Source organism: Myotis davidii, unplaced genomic scaffold (genome assembly GCF_000327345.1).
Source record: "Myotis davidii unplaced genomic scaffold, ASM32734v1 scaffold462, whole genome shotgun sequence".
Taxonomy (NCBI): Eukaryota; Metazoa; Chordata; class Mammalia; order Chiroptera; family Vespertilionidae; genus Myotis; species Myotis davidii.
Genome location: NW_006293237.1, coordinates 991,554 through 1,006,724, shown reverse-complemented (window position 1 = coordinate 1,006,724; position 15,171 = coordinate 991,554). Strand labels below are relative to the sequence as shown.

The 15,171-nt window shown below is 46.3% G+C and overlaps 1 protein-coding gene across 1 annotated transcript; it reads left to right on the top strand.

Moving 5' to 3' along the window:
• The first annotated feature begins 300 nt into the window (after window positions 1–300).
• On the top strand, window positions 301–2,064 carry LOC102769707 (PWWP domain-containing protein MUM1L1). Its single transcript, XM_006766964.1, has one exon. The coding sequence runs from the start codon at window positions 439–441 to the stop codon at window positions 2,062–2,064; it is 1,626 nt and encodes a 541-aa protein (XP_006767027.1). The 5' UTR covers window positions 301–438.
• Window positions 2,065–15,171: the final 13,107 nt, after the last annotated feature.

Genomic DNA, 15,171 nt, shown 5'->3' with positions numbered 1-15,171 from the left:
ATTCAGGTGGAACACAGGCCACACAAGGGGTAAACTCTCTTTCGTCCTAGGCAGAAAGCTGTGGTGAAGAACACCGTCTACGGGACACCTGCTGTAGTTGTGTGCGTGACAGCCGGGCCCCTCTACCTCCGTTAGTTACTTCTCAGCTACCCAAGTCCCATCATAATGGATCCTGAGTATGTCTTATGCAATTGGAAAGGCTGCTTTTGGCCAGCAAGGGTTTTGTCCAGATCTGAAACCTCACCAAAAAGTAAGGGGAAAAAGATATGTTCTCTAGAAGTTCAAATACTCTCAGTGGGTAAAAAAATGAAAGTGTAAAACAGAGACATAAAGATCCTTGATGAGTCTCAAATTGAGTCTATTACCTCCTTGCTAGGGGCCCAGACCACAGCCAGAGTCCCAACAGGAGAGGGAGAGGCCTACAAAAGTGCTCTTACTATGGCACTGGAGATTCTGAAAGAGAGAGCAAACTTGGGTGCAGCAAGGGCATCCGATGATCCAGAGACCCCTACGATGTCTCAAAAGGGACCCCAGAAGCGATCTCATAAAAAGTTTCCAAAGCCCAAAGAGAACTCACAGAGAAGTCTCAGGAAAAGTAAAAACCCCAAGTCATTGTTGGTAGGTTCAGAGGGTGAGGATGCCCCCGAAGGTGACAAATCCCAGGTGCACACCCCCCTCACTCCTGCTCCAAAGAGAAGGCGAGGGAGGCCCCCACAGAGCCGCAGCATGTGCCCCAACTTCCCACCAATTTCAGAAGATGAGCATGAGACAGAGGGCCAGGCAAAGACAGGCACCTCAAGAGCTCGTTCCAGGCATGTCACAACCAAGGAGGAAGTTGCAGGTGCTCAAGAGGGAGGCATCCTTCCTTTTCAGCCACCTAGTTTGAGCGTCACTGTGCCCAAGGCCCGGAAAAGAAAGGCACCACGCGGCACCTGCCGGAAGACCCTGGCTGTCTCCTCTGAAGGCCCTCCCTCCTCCGGGAGCATTGAAGACCCTGAAGAAGGTGTCCAAGCGTCAGGCTCAGAAGGGGCAGCGCCATCCTGCAGCGCCCCTAAGCCCAGTCCGCGTTTTTCATCCTGTTTAGCAGGCAAAGTAAGGAAGCAGTGGGGACCCGTGTTTAAGAAAGAACGGAAAAAACGGCAGCCTTCAGTTGACTCCAAGGCTGTTCACCCAACAACCACTCTTAAGAAGAAGGTCACCAAGGGAATGGGACAAGCGACAAGCATGGCCTTCCCACAGGAGCAGTGTCCCATTGAAACAGGAATGATGGTCTGGTTTAAATTTCAAAATCACCCGTTTTGGCCAGCAGTAGTCAAGAGTGTGAACCACACAGAGCGGACGGCCAGGGTGCTTCCGATTGAGGCAGACATGCACCATGACCAGAGGGGCCTTCAAGTGCCTCTTCGGAGATTAAAGCACCTGGAATGCAAAGCAAAGGAGAAGCTGCTGAAGAGAGCCAGGAAGGTGTATGAGCAGAGCGTGGACTGGTGCTTCTCCCTGATTTCTCACTACAGAGAAGGGCTCGCTCAGGGGTCTTTTGCAGGCTCTTTCCTCCCCTACTATGCTGCCGACATCAGCTACCCACTGAGGAGAGCCGTCCAAGAGGGGGAGCTGTACATTGCCTTCCCAAAGGTGAATTACGCAGACCTGGAAGATTCTGAGGAGGAGAGCTCCCCGGATGGGAGGAGGCCCCGCAAGAAGATCCTCCCTGACCGCATGAAGGCCGCTTGGGACCGAGACAACCAGAAGCTCGTGGACTTCATCGTGAAAAGGAAGGGGGCCGACCACCACCTTCTGGACATCCTCAAAGGCAGGAAGCAGTCCAAGTGGCTGACGTCCTTTCTGAATTCAAGCAGGTACGTGATCTGCGTTGAAACCTACCTGGAGGATGAAGACCAGTTGGATGTTGTGATGCAGCATCTACAGGAGATCTACAAGCACATAGACAAGAACAAGTTGAGTCTGACCAGAGATGACAAAGTGAGTAGAAGGCAGAAGAAAAGTACCTTCAAGGGCCCCCTGTGCATTACCGGGAAAAAGAACTCTTTGATAAAAATATCTTGAAGAAAATAAACAAGAGACCAGCAATCAGGGGCAGGGCTAGATAACTCTCCCCCTCCACAGAGAGACTCTCATTTGTATCATTAGTTAGAAACCCTGGCTGCACAAAACGTGATCCCTCCATTTTCTATAGCGCATAAAGTCATTCTGGAAACTCGGAAATGTACTCAATTCATTTTGGGTCCATCTCTGGCATTTTTGAGTGGCACAGTCATGACCATTTCCCACTCTTCGCGAATTAATTTGGTAAAATATTGCCAACAGTTGTACTTCTCTCTGCTTATTCAGATGTGTAAATGTCCAGGCATTTTCATAAAATTATTTTTGACTATCTATACTTCATATTTTAGTATATGACACACACTCTTGCAATATATGAAAGAGCCCTGGTAGCAGGTATTAAGCAACAATTTTTTAAAATCTGAGATGTATTTTACAGACACATCATATGAGCTGCTCACTCTTTTTGTGATATATTTGTATAAACAATTGCATTCCTTCCTAAGATAATTTCTGAGAGTCTTCCCCGCTGTGTGTGTTTGTTTGGCGGTCAGGAAGAACAGCCCTGAGAGCTGAAACCAATGACAGAATTGTTTTCTGTGTATTATCACTGCTGTCAGATGGTTCTTGGAAAAGCAAACTGAAATCCAGACCAGATGAATGGATCATCTGCCTGTAGCCCACATGTGGATAATAAGTACTTGGTCCACCTGTGCAACGTTGTTAACTCTTCATTTCCATGATACTTCACTTATGGGAGTAGCTCTTCAATGGCCGAATGTTTTCCTAAAACAGACAAGCTGTCTGGCTGCCTTCCTCAGTGACAGTGACTTACTTGATCCTCTATATAAGCTGTCTCTCCCCACGTGGAAGGCAACTAAAGTCATTATACACACCGTCCAGCTGCTCTAGACCTAGGACTATGAGGAGCTCATCTTATTAGCATAAAATTGGAAGAAATCAAGCACTTTGTTCTGGAACTGTCCCCTGAAAAGCAGTCATTTGTCTTAAAGCAAGCAAGCTTTATCTTTTGACTTACTCGTCAACTATCTCTGACAGGTTCCAACAGTGTAAGATGCAGACTGGTAAGTCAGTCCAGGCTGCTCAAGGAATAAGTGCATCAGGATGTGGGAGCTGGGGAAAGGGTTTCACAAAAGATTCTACCTAAAAGTGGCTGTTGTCATTATATAAGGAAGCATTAAAAGATCAATCCTGAAGCCCATTAAATGTTCTATTCACTTGTTATAATACTTCTTTTAAAAAAAGTTTAGAAAATGGAGTTTACTTTTAAATTTTGTTATGAAAATAAACAGTAAAAGCTTAACATGAGTCTGAGTGCATTTTTATTCTTATGGGAAGTCACCTATCACTCATGGGCCCATGCTATGTGTTCCCATGGCCAAGTGATTTTTTGGGGGGGTGAAATTCGTAAAAGCAAGCTTTTTTGACTCACCATAGAATCACTGTATCTTTCACCTAGAGCAGCAGTTCTCAACCTGTGGGTCGCGACCCCTTTGGCGGTTGAACGACCCTTTCACAGGGGTTGCCTAAGACCATCCTGCATATCGGATATTTACATTATGATTCATAACAGTAGCAACATTACAGTTATGAAGTAGCAACAAAAATAATTTTATGGTTGGGTCACAACATGAGGAACTATATTTAAAGGGCCAGAAAGTTGAGAATCACTGACCTAGAGCCTCTGCTTCATCCTATTTCAGGCTCTACAACTACATAGTTGGAATGTCTAAAATACACACACATGTATATACTTTGGTGGTTTCGCAGTCATCTTTTAAAGTTCATTATGAATTTTTCCTCATTCTAAATAAACATTTGCTTTCATGCTCATTTTATCATTTTCCAAGAGGGTCTTCCAGATTGCAGAAGCTTCATGCCCAACAGAATCCTTTAGGACACTGACTAAGAGTTGGTGTCTGGGGCATTCTTCCCAGTCCAGTCCACACACATGACATCCTCATGGTCACAGGACGTACTTGGAAACATACCACCTCTATGTTCTATGTTGACCTTATACGCGGAACAGCACATTTTAGCTCAGCTATAACACCGTGTTTCTCTTAGTTAAATGCATCACTGAACTTCAGCTTTCTCATGGAGCCATATCTATCTCCACATTCTAATCTTTTCTTCCCTACATTATGCATTCATTCACTCACTCATTCATAGCATTGTAAGCCAGTAGAACAAAGAAGATATGGTTTAGGACTCTGCTCTGAGGATAAATTTCAAGTGCGGTAGAAAGGAGATCACAGTCTTGTGCTCCAGGTGACACTAATTTCTAAGATGATTGAGATGCAGTACTTCTTCTTAGTGAGAAATGTTTATCAGTTTCATGGACTTATGGCTTATCTGTGGCATCAGAACCCCAGGTTTCCCCACATTTGTGAGATCATGGCTGTCTGTTGGCTTTGGGGTGAGGGGAGAGGACCTGATTGCATCGAGAAGGCATGCACAGCTTTCACAGGTCTCCAAATCCGTGTGTGGGTCTCAAAAAAAAATAGTGGACCTCCGAGACCTGTAAGGTGATGAGCATGAGACCATAAAATACCCAGAATTCCCTGAACCCTCACCTGGGCATTAGCAATCCTCTAACCCTTGGGAGCACAGGCCATAGGCAAGGAGGAAGAGCATTGTTCCACTCTCCTTGACTCTGGTTGAACCAGCCCTGGAGTGTCACATCTTGCCTCAGGTACATTTTAAAAGGAATCAGGACAAAAATATTTCCTATAAGAAAGTGACCAGAATGGCAAAGGCACCCACTGGAGTCACAAAGCAAAGCCAAGGGAGGTTGGGATGTGTACCCTGGAAGAGAAGATGCTGGATGGCTGTGGCTCAAAAGAGGAGAGCTGGACTTCGCTTCCAACCCTTACACAGTGGTTAGCCCTCCCATCACCTACCACTGGAAAGTGGAACCAAGGCCCTGCCGGTGTGGCTCAGTGGTTGAGCACTGACCTATGAATCAGGAGGTCACACTTCAGTTCCCAGTCAGGGCACATGCCCGGGTTGTGGGCTCAATCCCCAGTGTGTTGCATGCAGGAGGCAGCTGATCAATGATTCTCTCCCATCATTGTTCTATCGCTTTCCCTATCCCTTCCTCTCTGAAATCAACAAAAATATATTTAAAATTTTTAAAAAGTGGGACCAAGGAGCTGAAGTGGCTACTTTCCCCATTGGCATCAGTAGGCCACATTGCACCCCACCATTGCTGTGATCCTCTGCCTTAGAAGAGCCTGGAATGTGCAGAGCAGACACGAGAGGAAAGAGCTAGACAGGACCAGGGAAGTCTCTAAGGAGATTCTTCATGAGGCTCTGGCCTGAGGCAATGCTGCATGTGCAAGGGGACAGCAGACACTAGGCAGAGAAGTCATGGTTGAGAGGAGAACAGGAATACCCGAGGTGCAGCAGTGATGGAAGATCTGCCTGGACACCTCGTTAAATCTAGATCCAATCAAGACACCAGAAAGGTCACATGTCAGCAGTGAGGATCACGCCCAGGAGGCATATGCAGAATTGCTGTGTGGCACCGAGTCGGGAGGGCTGCCTGGGGTTGAGATGGCGCCTGGGGAAGGGCAGGCTGGCCTGTTGCTCCCTGGCCCCAGCAGACCCTTTCCCTGGTGGCAGTGAGCTGGGCACGCATGTATTCATCTGTGTTCCTGCACCCCCAGGTCTGCCTGACAGGGAGACTGCCCAGCGTGGGGGCTCCAGTTCCAGGGTCCGCTCCTGATCTTCCCAGAATGGAGCTGTGCTAGGAGTGAAGAGGGAGTAGATGGAGGAAAGGGGCCCTTGAGAGGGGCAGGAGATATGCATGCCTCTCCCCCCTCCCCCCGCACCAGCTGCGCCAGGCAAATCCCCTGGATTAGCAGAAGGACAGGTAGAGTAGCTCAAGTGGCCTCTGGGAGGCTCCAGCAGGGGCAATAGTGGGAATATGTGGGGGAAGAGCCAAGCCACACTGGGGAGGGGCAAAGACCCCTGGTACCTGGGGACTGAGGGCGAGCCCCCCACATACCTCAAACCCCTGGGCTCTGACTGTGGGAAAGTGCCTGCTGATACAGGTCTCTAGAAACCCCCCAAAGAGAGGGAGATGCCTGGGGGCCAGTGGAATGCCAAGGCCAAAAGGACCTGGAGGGAGAGCAGGTGAGAGGGAGGGAGAAGGAGAGGGAAGGAAGGAGGCAGTGACTGAGAGGCAAGCAAGCATCATCCTGCCCCTCCTTCAGGTGACTCGGGCCCCAGCAAACCTAGATGAAACCACCTTTCACCTCTGTAGGGCACACCTGCTCAGAGGAAGGGACAAGGACACATCTGGAGGTCTGTTACTTTCATTGTTTACCAAGACGGGCCTCAGGCCTAGTGCTTTCCCCTCCAGGAGATGGGTCCTGGGGTGCATTGTGTGGGGGTTTGCTGCTGACCTATTCATTCACCCCTTGGGTAGCTGTTCTTTTCTGTGAGGCCAGCCCCTGTGTTAGCAACTGGGCACACAGAAAGGAAGGGGCAGATGGCCTTTGTTCCAGGAACCCACAGTGTTCCAGAAGTCAGAATCTAGGGAGGGCTTGCCATCACCATAAAGGTCTAAAGAGGCTGGGACAGACTAGGCCCAATTATCCCTCAAAACCCACTTCCAGGACGAAGACTTGCAGTGAGGAGAAACTACTGGGAATAGAATACAGGTGAAGCAAGACAGGAACACTAGGGACAAAGAAAAGAGAAGTTCCAGATAAATGTGAGGGAAGAGAACAAATGGAGAAAATCACAAGTAAGCTGGCATAATGTAACAGTTCTCAAAATCAACAGAAGAGGGCAGACTTCATATGGAAAAATCGAAAATCTATCCTTTACCTCCTTTCTACAAGTGCAGGAAAACTAATTTTGGGTGAAAATGAGTAACAGAATAAGATCAAAGGGAAATATCATACAAAGTTATTAAAATAAAAGAGAGAATACAAAGCAGAATAATGTCCCTCCACCATTAGCATCCCAGAAAGATATGTGCACAAAACACATGGGACTACAATCCTTCATTTGTAAAGCAAGCTAAAGGCATTAATAAAATTATAGAAGATGCAAAAGAACAACATACATCAGAATTAGAAAAACTCAAAACTGAGATGATAGAATTAACGTAATTAAAGATAAAAGGTTTAAAAGATTTTTTTTAATTTCTGAAATTCAGACTAATTTTAAAGGAGTCCAGGAGTGAGTAAATACAGCAGATCATGGCTTAAGAGAAATAGAAGAAAAATAAGGGAATTTGTAAGGAGGAATGATGAGTAAAGAGATGAAGAGGATTTGAGAGAAAATTACTAATACAGAAGACAGGCCCCAAAAAATCTAATACATATAATAGGAGTCCCCAAAGATTAAAGCCAAAGCAAAGGAAAGAACAAATACTAAAGTGTATAATTCAATAAAACTTTCCTGTCCTAGTCGGTTTGGCTTAGTGGATAGAGCATCAGCCCACAGACTGAAGGGCCCTGGGTTTGATTCCGGTCAAGGGCAAGTACCTCAGTTGCAGGCTCGATCCCCAGCCCTGGTCAGGGTGTGTGCAGGAGGCAACCAATTGATATATCTCTCTCACATTGATGCTTCTCTCTGTGTGTGTCTCTCCCCACTCCCTTCCACTCTCTCTGAAAAGCAATGCAAAAATGTCCTCAGGTGAGGATTAGCAAAAAAAAAAAAGAAAGAAGAAAGAAAAGAAAGGACATTCTACCACACGCTACAACATGGATGAACCTTGTGGACATTGTGCTAAGTAAAATAAGCAGACACAAAAGGACAAACAGTATGTGATTTCACCTCTGTGAGGTCCCTAGGGTAGTCAAATTCATAAAGACAGAAAGTAGAATGGTGGGTACTAGGGGCTGGGTAGAGGGATGAACAGTTAGTATTTAATGGGGACAAGAGTTTCAGTCATGCAAGATGAAAAAGGTCGAGTTTGGTTATACAACACTGTGAATGTACTTAACACTACTAAACTATCCACTTAAAATGCTTAAGGTGGTAAATTTTATGTGTATTTTACCATCATTAAAAATGTTTTAGCCCGGCCAGTGTGGCTCAGTGGTTTGAGTGTCAACCTATGAACCAGGAGGTCACAGTTCGATTCCCTGGCAGGGCACATGCCTGGGTTGTGGGTTTGATCCCCAGTTTGAGGCATGCAGGAGGCAGCCAATCAATGATTCTCTCCCATCATTGATGTTTCTCTCTCCCTCTCCCTTCCTCACTGTATTTAAAAATAAAATTTAAAAAATGTTTTAAAAGGAACAAGAAAAACTAGCTAAGCATTCGAATCTCAGCTCACTACCACTCCATGTTACAAGTCAAAAGGAGAGATTCCAACCAGAGGGATTTGAGAAACACTGAGCCTGTTAAAACCACCTTGTGCCAACATTTCTGACCAGCAGCCATCTTGGAGGCAATATCTAACGGTTCTGTGGATGAAGTACCAGCTGGGCCCGCAGCCCCACGACAGAATCCTGAAACCACGGAAAGAAGATCCAGGACAAGGCAAAGAAGCCTGAAGAAATAGCTCAGCTACTGCTGTTTTATAAACAGTCACTTCCCTGACCTGCTAGAAGTCGCTTAAGCAAATATAGACCTTGGCAATTACTGAAAGAAAAGTCTTTTCGTCTAGTGCACCCAGAAATGCTTAGCCCACGCAGTCTGACCTGTTGTGGCCGGCCAGTGGCCTGCCACAGTGCATGAACTGGGAACCTCCAGGGACTGGCTCCTTTAGCAGCCCCAGCTCACAAGCCTACTATCAACTACCCCCCGACCCCCTGCCTCCCAACCCTGCTCACTTGAGTGTGCCTCCATGGACCCCTCCCTCTTCTTCAAATGGCCAGGGAGCATTAACAAAACCCCATCCCCTCATCGGGGCTCTGTGCTGAGGAAAAAAATATATGCACACACGGAGGAAAAAGACATTTTTGTTGTTTGGATTGGGAAAAAAGCAGGGTTCCCATCAGTGGGAGCATTGGTATTTCTTTTCCGGCCTGTGAAGAAGTGGGAATGTAAACTAAGTTATTCTAGTCGGTCTCCAAATTGAGTTCTGGTGTTTTCGTAAAGGAAAGCCTCTCTGTTTATTTCAGCATGGAGACACATTTATTCATTCAACAAGCATTTTCAGAACACTTACATTATGCACGTGAAAAATCACAGGATGTGTTGTTGTTAAGTTTCCAGATGGGGCAGGCCAGGGGATTATAGGGGGGCAGACAGCATGGGCACCTCCCCTTACTCAGCACATAGGAAAGGCCTCCTGGGAACTCTTTAAACCGAAATTGACATAATAAGTAGGAGTTACCCAAGCCAAGGAAATCACAGGATGTGTGCTGCAAAGATTCAAGATAGGGTAAACCAGGGGATTATAGGAGGGAGGACAGCAAGGGCACCTCCCCTTGCTCAGCAGATAGGGGAGGCCTCCTGGGAGGCCTTTATGTTTTCAAAAACATATTTTTATTGATTTCAGAGAGGAAGGGAGAGGGAGAGAGAAATAGAAACATCAATGATGAGAGAGAATCATGGATCGACTGCCTCCTGCACGCCCCCCACTGGGGATCGGGCCCACAACCCAGGCATATGCCATGACGGGAATGGAACTGTGACCTCCTGGTTCATAGGTCGATACTCAACCACTGAGCCACGCTGGCTGGGCCTGGGACCTATTTAAACTGAAATGGACATAATAAGTAGGAGTTGCCCAGGCCAAGGAGGGATGATGCATAATAAATGCTCAAAGAAATGTTTAATCTAAGTAAGAAAGCCAATGAGGAGAGGATCAATCTAAGTCATTGTTAACAGCAGCCCATAAGGCAGGACAAAAGTTCTGGAGTTGGTACCATAGGCCCACATGTAAGGCCAAGACTGGAGAATGAATGAGTGAATGAATGAATGAGGCACTGGGCAGAGAGGAGCCCTTTCTACACCCCAGGCTTCCTTCCTTGGCCTGCTTTTCTCAACATGCTTCCCCAACTCCGAATGCCACTCACTCGGTCTATGGCCAGTCCTCAGGTCAGCAGTCTACAAACCTGGGCCCCGGGTGGGTGGGGGCAGAAGAAGGGCAAATAGCATATTTCTATTGTTCCTACATCATTTTTAAATGTCTAGTTTGTCGATATTTTCTAGTGCAGGACATACTATAATACATTGCCAAGAGCCTCTCCACTTCAGGGCTATAACTGTACATAGAATTTGGGGGTTATTGGCCTGCAGACTCAGAGAGGCAAGAGACTATGTGGATTTTTGCTCACTGTGCTCAATGTCGTCAGAGCCTAACACAACACTGCCTGGCACACAGTAGGAGCTCAATAATTAATTCTTGCTGATAAGTGAGAGAGTGAACAGGCAACAGCACTCATTCATTTTCAATCTCCCATATTCTGAGCACCAGAATGTGCACTCGCGGGTAGATACTCATGAAGTTGAACTTGTTAAATCGTACATGTTCTAAAATGATGCCAGGGCGAATAACCTCAAGAAGTAATGTCTACACAGGCAAATGGTGGTCGCAGAGCACAGGTAAGGAGGAAGAGGACGTGAGTGAATTCCTGGCCCTACCAGAGGCCAGCTGTGTGACCTTTGGAAATCACCCAAACTGTCTGTCTCCATTTTTTCATCTGAAAAAAATGGTCATGCTGGTTCTTGTGAGGTGTTGACCAAATACCCTGCACAGAAGATTTCACAAGTTGCCTGTTGCTTCACGATTAGTCAGTGCTCACCGTTATAATTCCTGTGCAGTTTGGTCATGGAGTTCAGACTCATCCTGGCCCAGAGGACCTGCCCTTAGCGAACTATGTCACCTCACATATTCAGTAGCAATGAGTCTATCATCCAGTGACCTTCCCCCCCCCCCGCCCCATTTCTCCTTAGCACACACATATTTATTTATTCTGGACATGGGTCATTCAATTCCAGTGCTACACTCCACACATCCACACCAGGGGTTCTGCACACCTCGTTACCAAGAATGGCTTCCAGTTACCTGGCTACTGAACACATCACTTACAGACTTGTCATTATGAAGGATTTAAAGCTGATCAAACAGAAAAAATTATGCTCTAAAATTATACTCAGGAGTTTGGAGTCAATTCCAAAATTGTCTGGAGCTTTCAAAGACCATCTTCCAAGGCCTTAACCTTGTCTGTGCTGCCCCATGACCTTGGAATGGCAGCTTGCTGGAGAAGTCTGCCAGTGCTGACCTGTGGGGGGTTCCACAGTGTTTTTCAGCATTCCCCCACCCTTGTGACTAAAATGCAGACTCCAAAGCCCCATCCCTGCGAGTCTGATTTGAGGATATGGGCTGCAACCCTGTTCCGTGGGAATCAGCCCTGTCCTGCATCAGAGCCTCGGTGCTGGGAAGGCTCAGGGAGCTCACCGGGTCTCCAAAACACCATGGGCCCTAGCCAGTTTGGCTCAGTGGATAGTGCATTAACCTGCCGACTGAAGAGTCCCGGGTTCGACATGCCCGGGTTGTGGGCTCGATCCCGAGTTGGGGACAAGCAGGGGGTAGCCAGTCAATGATTCCCTCTCATCGTTGATGTTTCTATCTCTCTCTCCCTCTCCCTTCCTCTCTGAAATCAATAAAAATATATTTTAAAATAAAAATGTTCTCAGGTGAGGATTAAAAAAAACCCCAAAACACCCTGGGTTGTACTGCCCAAAGGCTCCAGACTCCACCTTTTCACCCAAGTGGCAACAGGCCGTCCAGCCCCTCAGGTCCTCATGGGTCCTGACCCACACTCACGGGAGCTGGAGGGGCAGCAGAGACTAGGCAGGATCAGGAGAGGGGAAAGTCTTCAGCAGCCCCTCTGGGAAAACCTCAGGGCTTCTTCCCACAACAGCGCTGCTGGCATGGTGCAGGGTGCCAAGGAGGGGTGGGCACAGTGCCCGCCCCGCAAGAGTGCCCCTGCTAAGGGATGATGCTGAGGAAGGACAATCCCAGCAGCCAAGGAAGAAACCTCTCTCCCGCGCTCCACCCTAAGTGCATTTCATGATCTCCATGCTACAAATGGGGAAACCGAGGACCTAAGAGGGAAGGTCATAGTGTTTATTGGGGTGAAGTGGCTAATCACCAACAAGCAAGTCAACTGAGCAACGGGACATGCTTGAGTGCTCCCAGTTTCACATCCAAGGCAGTCATATGGCCAAGGGCGAGCAAGATGGGCTCCTCAGGGCGTCAGCTCACACACTGACCGTGCTCCCGGAAGCAGCCAGCGGCATCTGCTGAGGGCGATGTCTGAGACCAGCCTGAATGCACGTCCCATCCTGCACACCTATCAGGAAAAGATCTTTATTATGGTCATTTCGTAGTTTCAGAAACTTAGCTTCAAAAAGGTTGAGTAATTGGACCCAGACAATAGGGCAGTGAAGGCCTGGGGCGGGAGGGCGAGGAGAGGAAGGCTGGAGGGGATCAATATGGGGGAGATATATGTAATACTTTCAACAAGGACGATATATTTTAAAAGTTAAATTTTAAAAAAAGGTTGAGTATTGCTGCAAAGAACAAGGCTGCTAAGCATTGAAACTGGGCTTAGAATACAGACAGCCACGCAAAAATCTGTAGTCTTCACCCAATGCTGGGCTGCAAGGATTCTAGAACTTTCTTCTTTGTCAGAACTACTTAGAGATCTTATTAAAACTCAGAGTGCTGGGCCCCACTCCCCAAGTGTCTGGAGTGGGGTGGGCCCTGAGAATTTGCATTTCTGAAAGTTTCCAGGCCTCCACTTCATCTCACAGCCCACTCCATGCTGACAGTGCCTTCAATAGTGGAGATATGGTCCTGCTTGCATGCTTTGTGGCACGTCCTTTGCTCTATCTGGAATGTCTCCCTCACAGATCGCCCTAAGAAAATCCTCCAGATCCGCCCAAGGAAATGGCATTCTCTGACCCATCCACCCTGCAGTAATCTGCCTGTCCTGTTGCTATGCCATGTAGCAATGATCTCATGGTCTTATGCATACTTACTTTCATCTTTATCTGTTCCCTGTGCTGCGGTTTTACTTTTTCTAGGAAAATGACCTTGTCCTATTTATCTTGTTATGCCCAGAAGTAAGAACAGGCTCAAAGAAATGCCTGTTGATAAATGCATGACTCCATCCCACCCAAGTTTCTGATCCCTCCATAGCCCTGGCCTGACCGTTCTTTCATTCTTATCTTTTGGCTCTCCCATGCTGCTCCAGCTTGCTTTCCACGCAGTAACAGCAGGAGACAGGATGATGGTGGAGCGACGAGCATCCGTAAACATAAACTGTATGATTAATGCTAACGGTGGCCAGGGTCAGTGCAATAAATATATCCCCAGGACCCAAGAAATATGGAATAACACTGCAGTTCTCAGAGCAGATGCTGGGAAACTCTGGGGGGGGGGGTCCTTAAGAACATTTGAAGCAGGGATCCATGAGATCAGATAATACTAAGATGTTTATGCGTTTTACACTCTCATTCCCAAATTCCCAAGGGCCACGTGGAGTTTTTCAGAGCTCACCCAAGTATGATATCATGGCAGACTGAAGTCAGAAACAGATATGATTACTTAGCCAGACATACTAGTTCAATCTCCTATTAATCCAGGCATCAAAGAGAGTTGCAAAAGTATAAAACGACGCCAGTTTTCCCACTAATTATTATTTGTTTTGTAAAGTATAGATTGTTTTCATGAAATATGGTTTTCATGTTACCAAGGAAGGGTTTTATTACTGTTATCTTTAAATGAATGAAAAATATATTTTTTAAATTTCTCATTTTAAATCAATACAGTAAATGCTGATATGTGTAACCTTCAGGGGTCTTCAAACTACGGCCCGCGGGCCACATGCAAATACAAATATTGTATTTGTTCCCATTTTGTTTTTTTACTTCAAAATAAGATATGTGCAATGTGCATAAGAATTTGTTCATCGTTTTTTTTAAAACTATAGTCCGGCCCTCCAACGGTCTGAGGGACAGTGAACTGGCCCCCTGTTTAAAAAGTTTGAGGACCCCTGACCTATATAAACAAGAGCTCTTTGGGGTCCTCAATGGATTTTAAGTGTGCAAAGGGACCCTGAGACCAAAAGGTTAAAAGACCTGCTGAATCTGATGCTCCACAGTGGAAGGAAGCAAAAATCTTCCATGGTATATTAGGTTATGGGGTGGGGGGGAGGTGCCCTCCTCTTTTAAAGGTGACTTTATGTTTTTTTTTTCCTTGACAATGTTGTGGGAGCCACAGAATGCAAAGTTAGGAGGGCAAGCATGGAAGACTTTTGTACTCCATGCAAAACACCAGATATCTGCACCAGCAATGCCTATGCCTTACTTTTAAAATCCTCTTTGTTTTTATATGGGAAGGGCATATAGATGAAATACAGCTGTGCACCGCATAATGATGTTTTGGTCAATGATGCACCGCATATACAGCAGTGGTCCCATGAGATGATAAAGGAGCTGAAAAATTCCCATCACCTAGTGACAGCATAGCTGTCATAATGTCAGTGAAACCCATTTGTCATGTGTTTGTGGTGTAGACAAACCTATTGTGCTGCCAGTCATATCAAAGTCTAGTGCATACGATCATGTACAGTACATACTACTTGATAATGATAATAAACAACCATGCTACTTCTGTATTTACTATACTAAACTTTTTATTGTGATTTTAGAGTGTACTCTTTCTCATTATAAAACAGTTTGCTGTGAGACAGCACGCCTGTTATACCAGCAGCAGCCTCATCCATCTGGTGTTTACCTCGTCCCTTGATTGCATAGTTTAATCTTGTGCTTGATGTAATCTCACATTGCCTCGTCTTCGCCTGTTCTTGACTTAATCTCATGTTGTTTTGTATAGTGATGTGCTGTACAGGCTTGTAGCCTAGTAGCAATAGGCTACACCACACAGCCTAGGTGTGTAGTAGGCTATACCATCTAGGTTTGTGTAAGTGCATTCTGATGTTTGCACAATGTCAAAATCACCAACTATGAATTTCTCAGAACGTTTTCCTGTTATTAAGCATCAAATCTATAATAATAAAAGCATAATATGCTAATTAGATCAGACAGCCGAACTTTCTTCTGGACAAAGCTGTGGCAGCGAGGGCCGAGGGCAGGCAGCTG

Excerpts from the sequence above, each read along its gene's own strand:
- LOC102769707 (XM_006766964.1), top strand. The coding sequence starts at position 439 with ATGGCACTGGAGATTCTGAAAGAGAGAGCAAACTTGGGTGCAGCAAGG.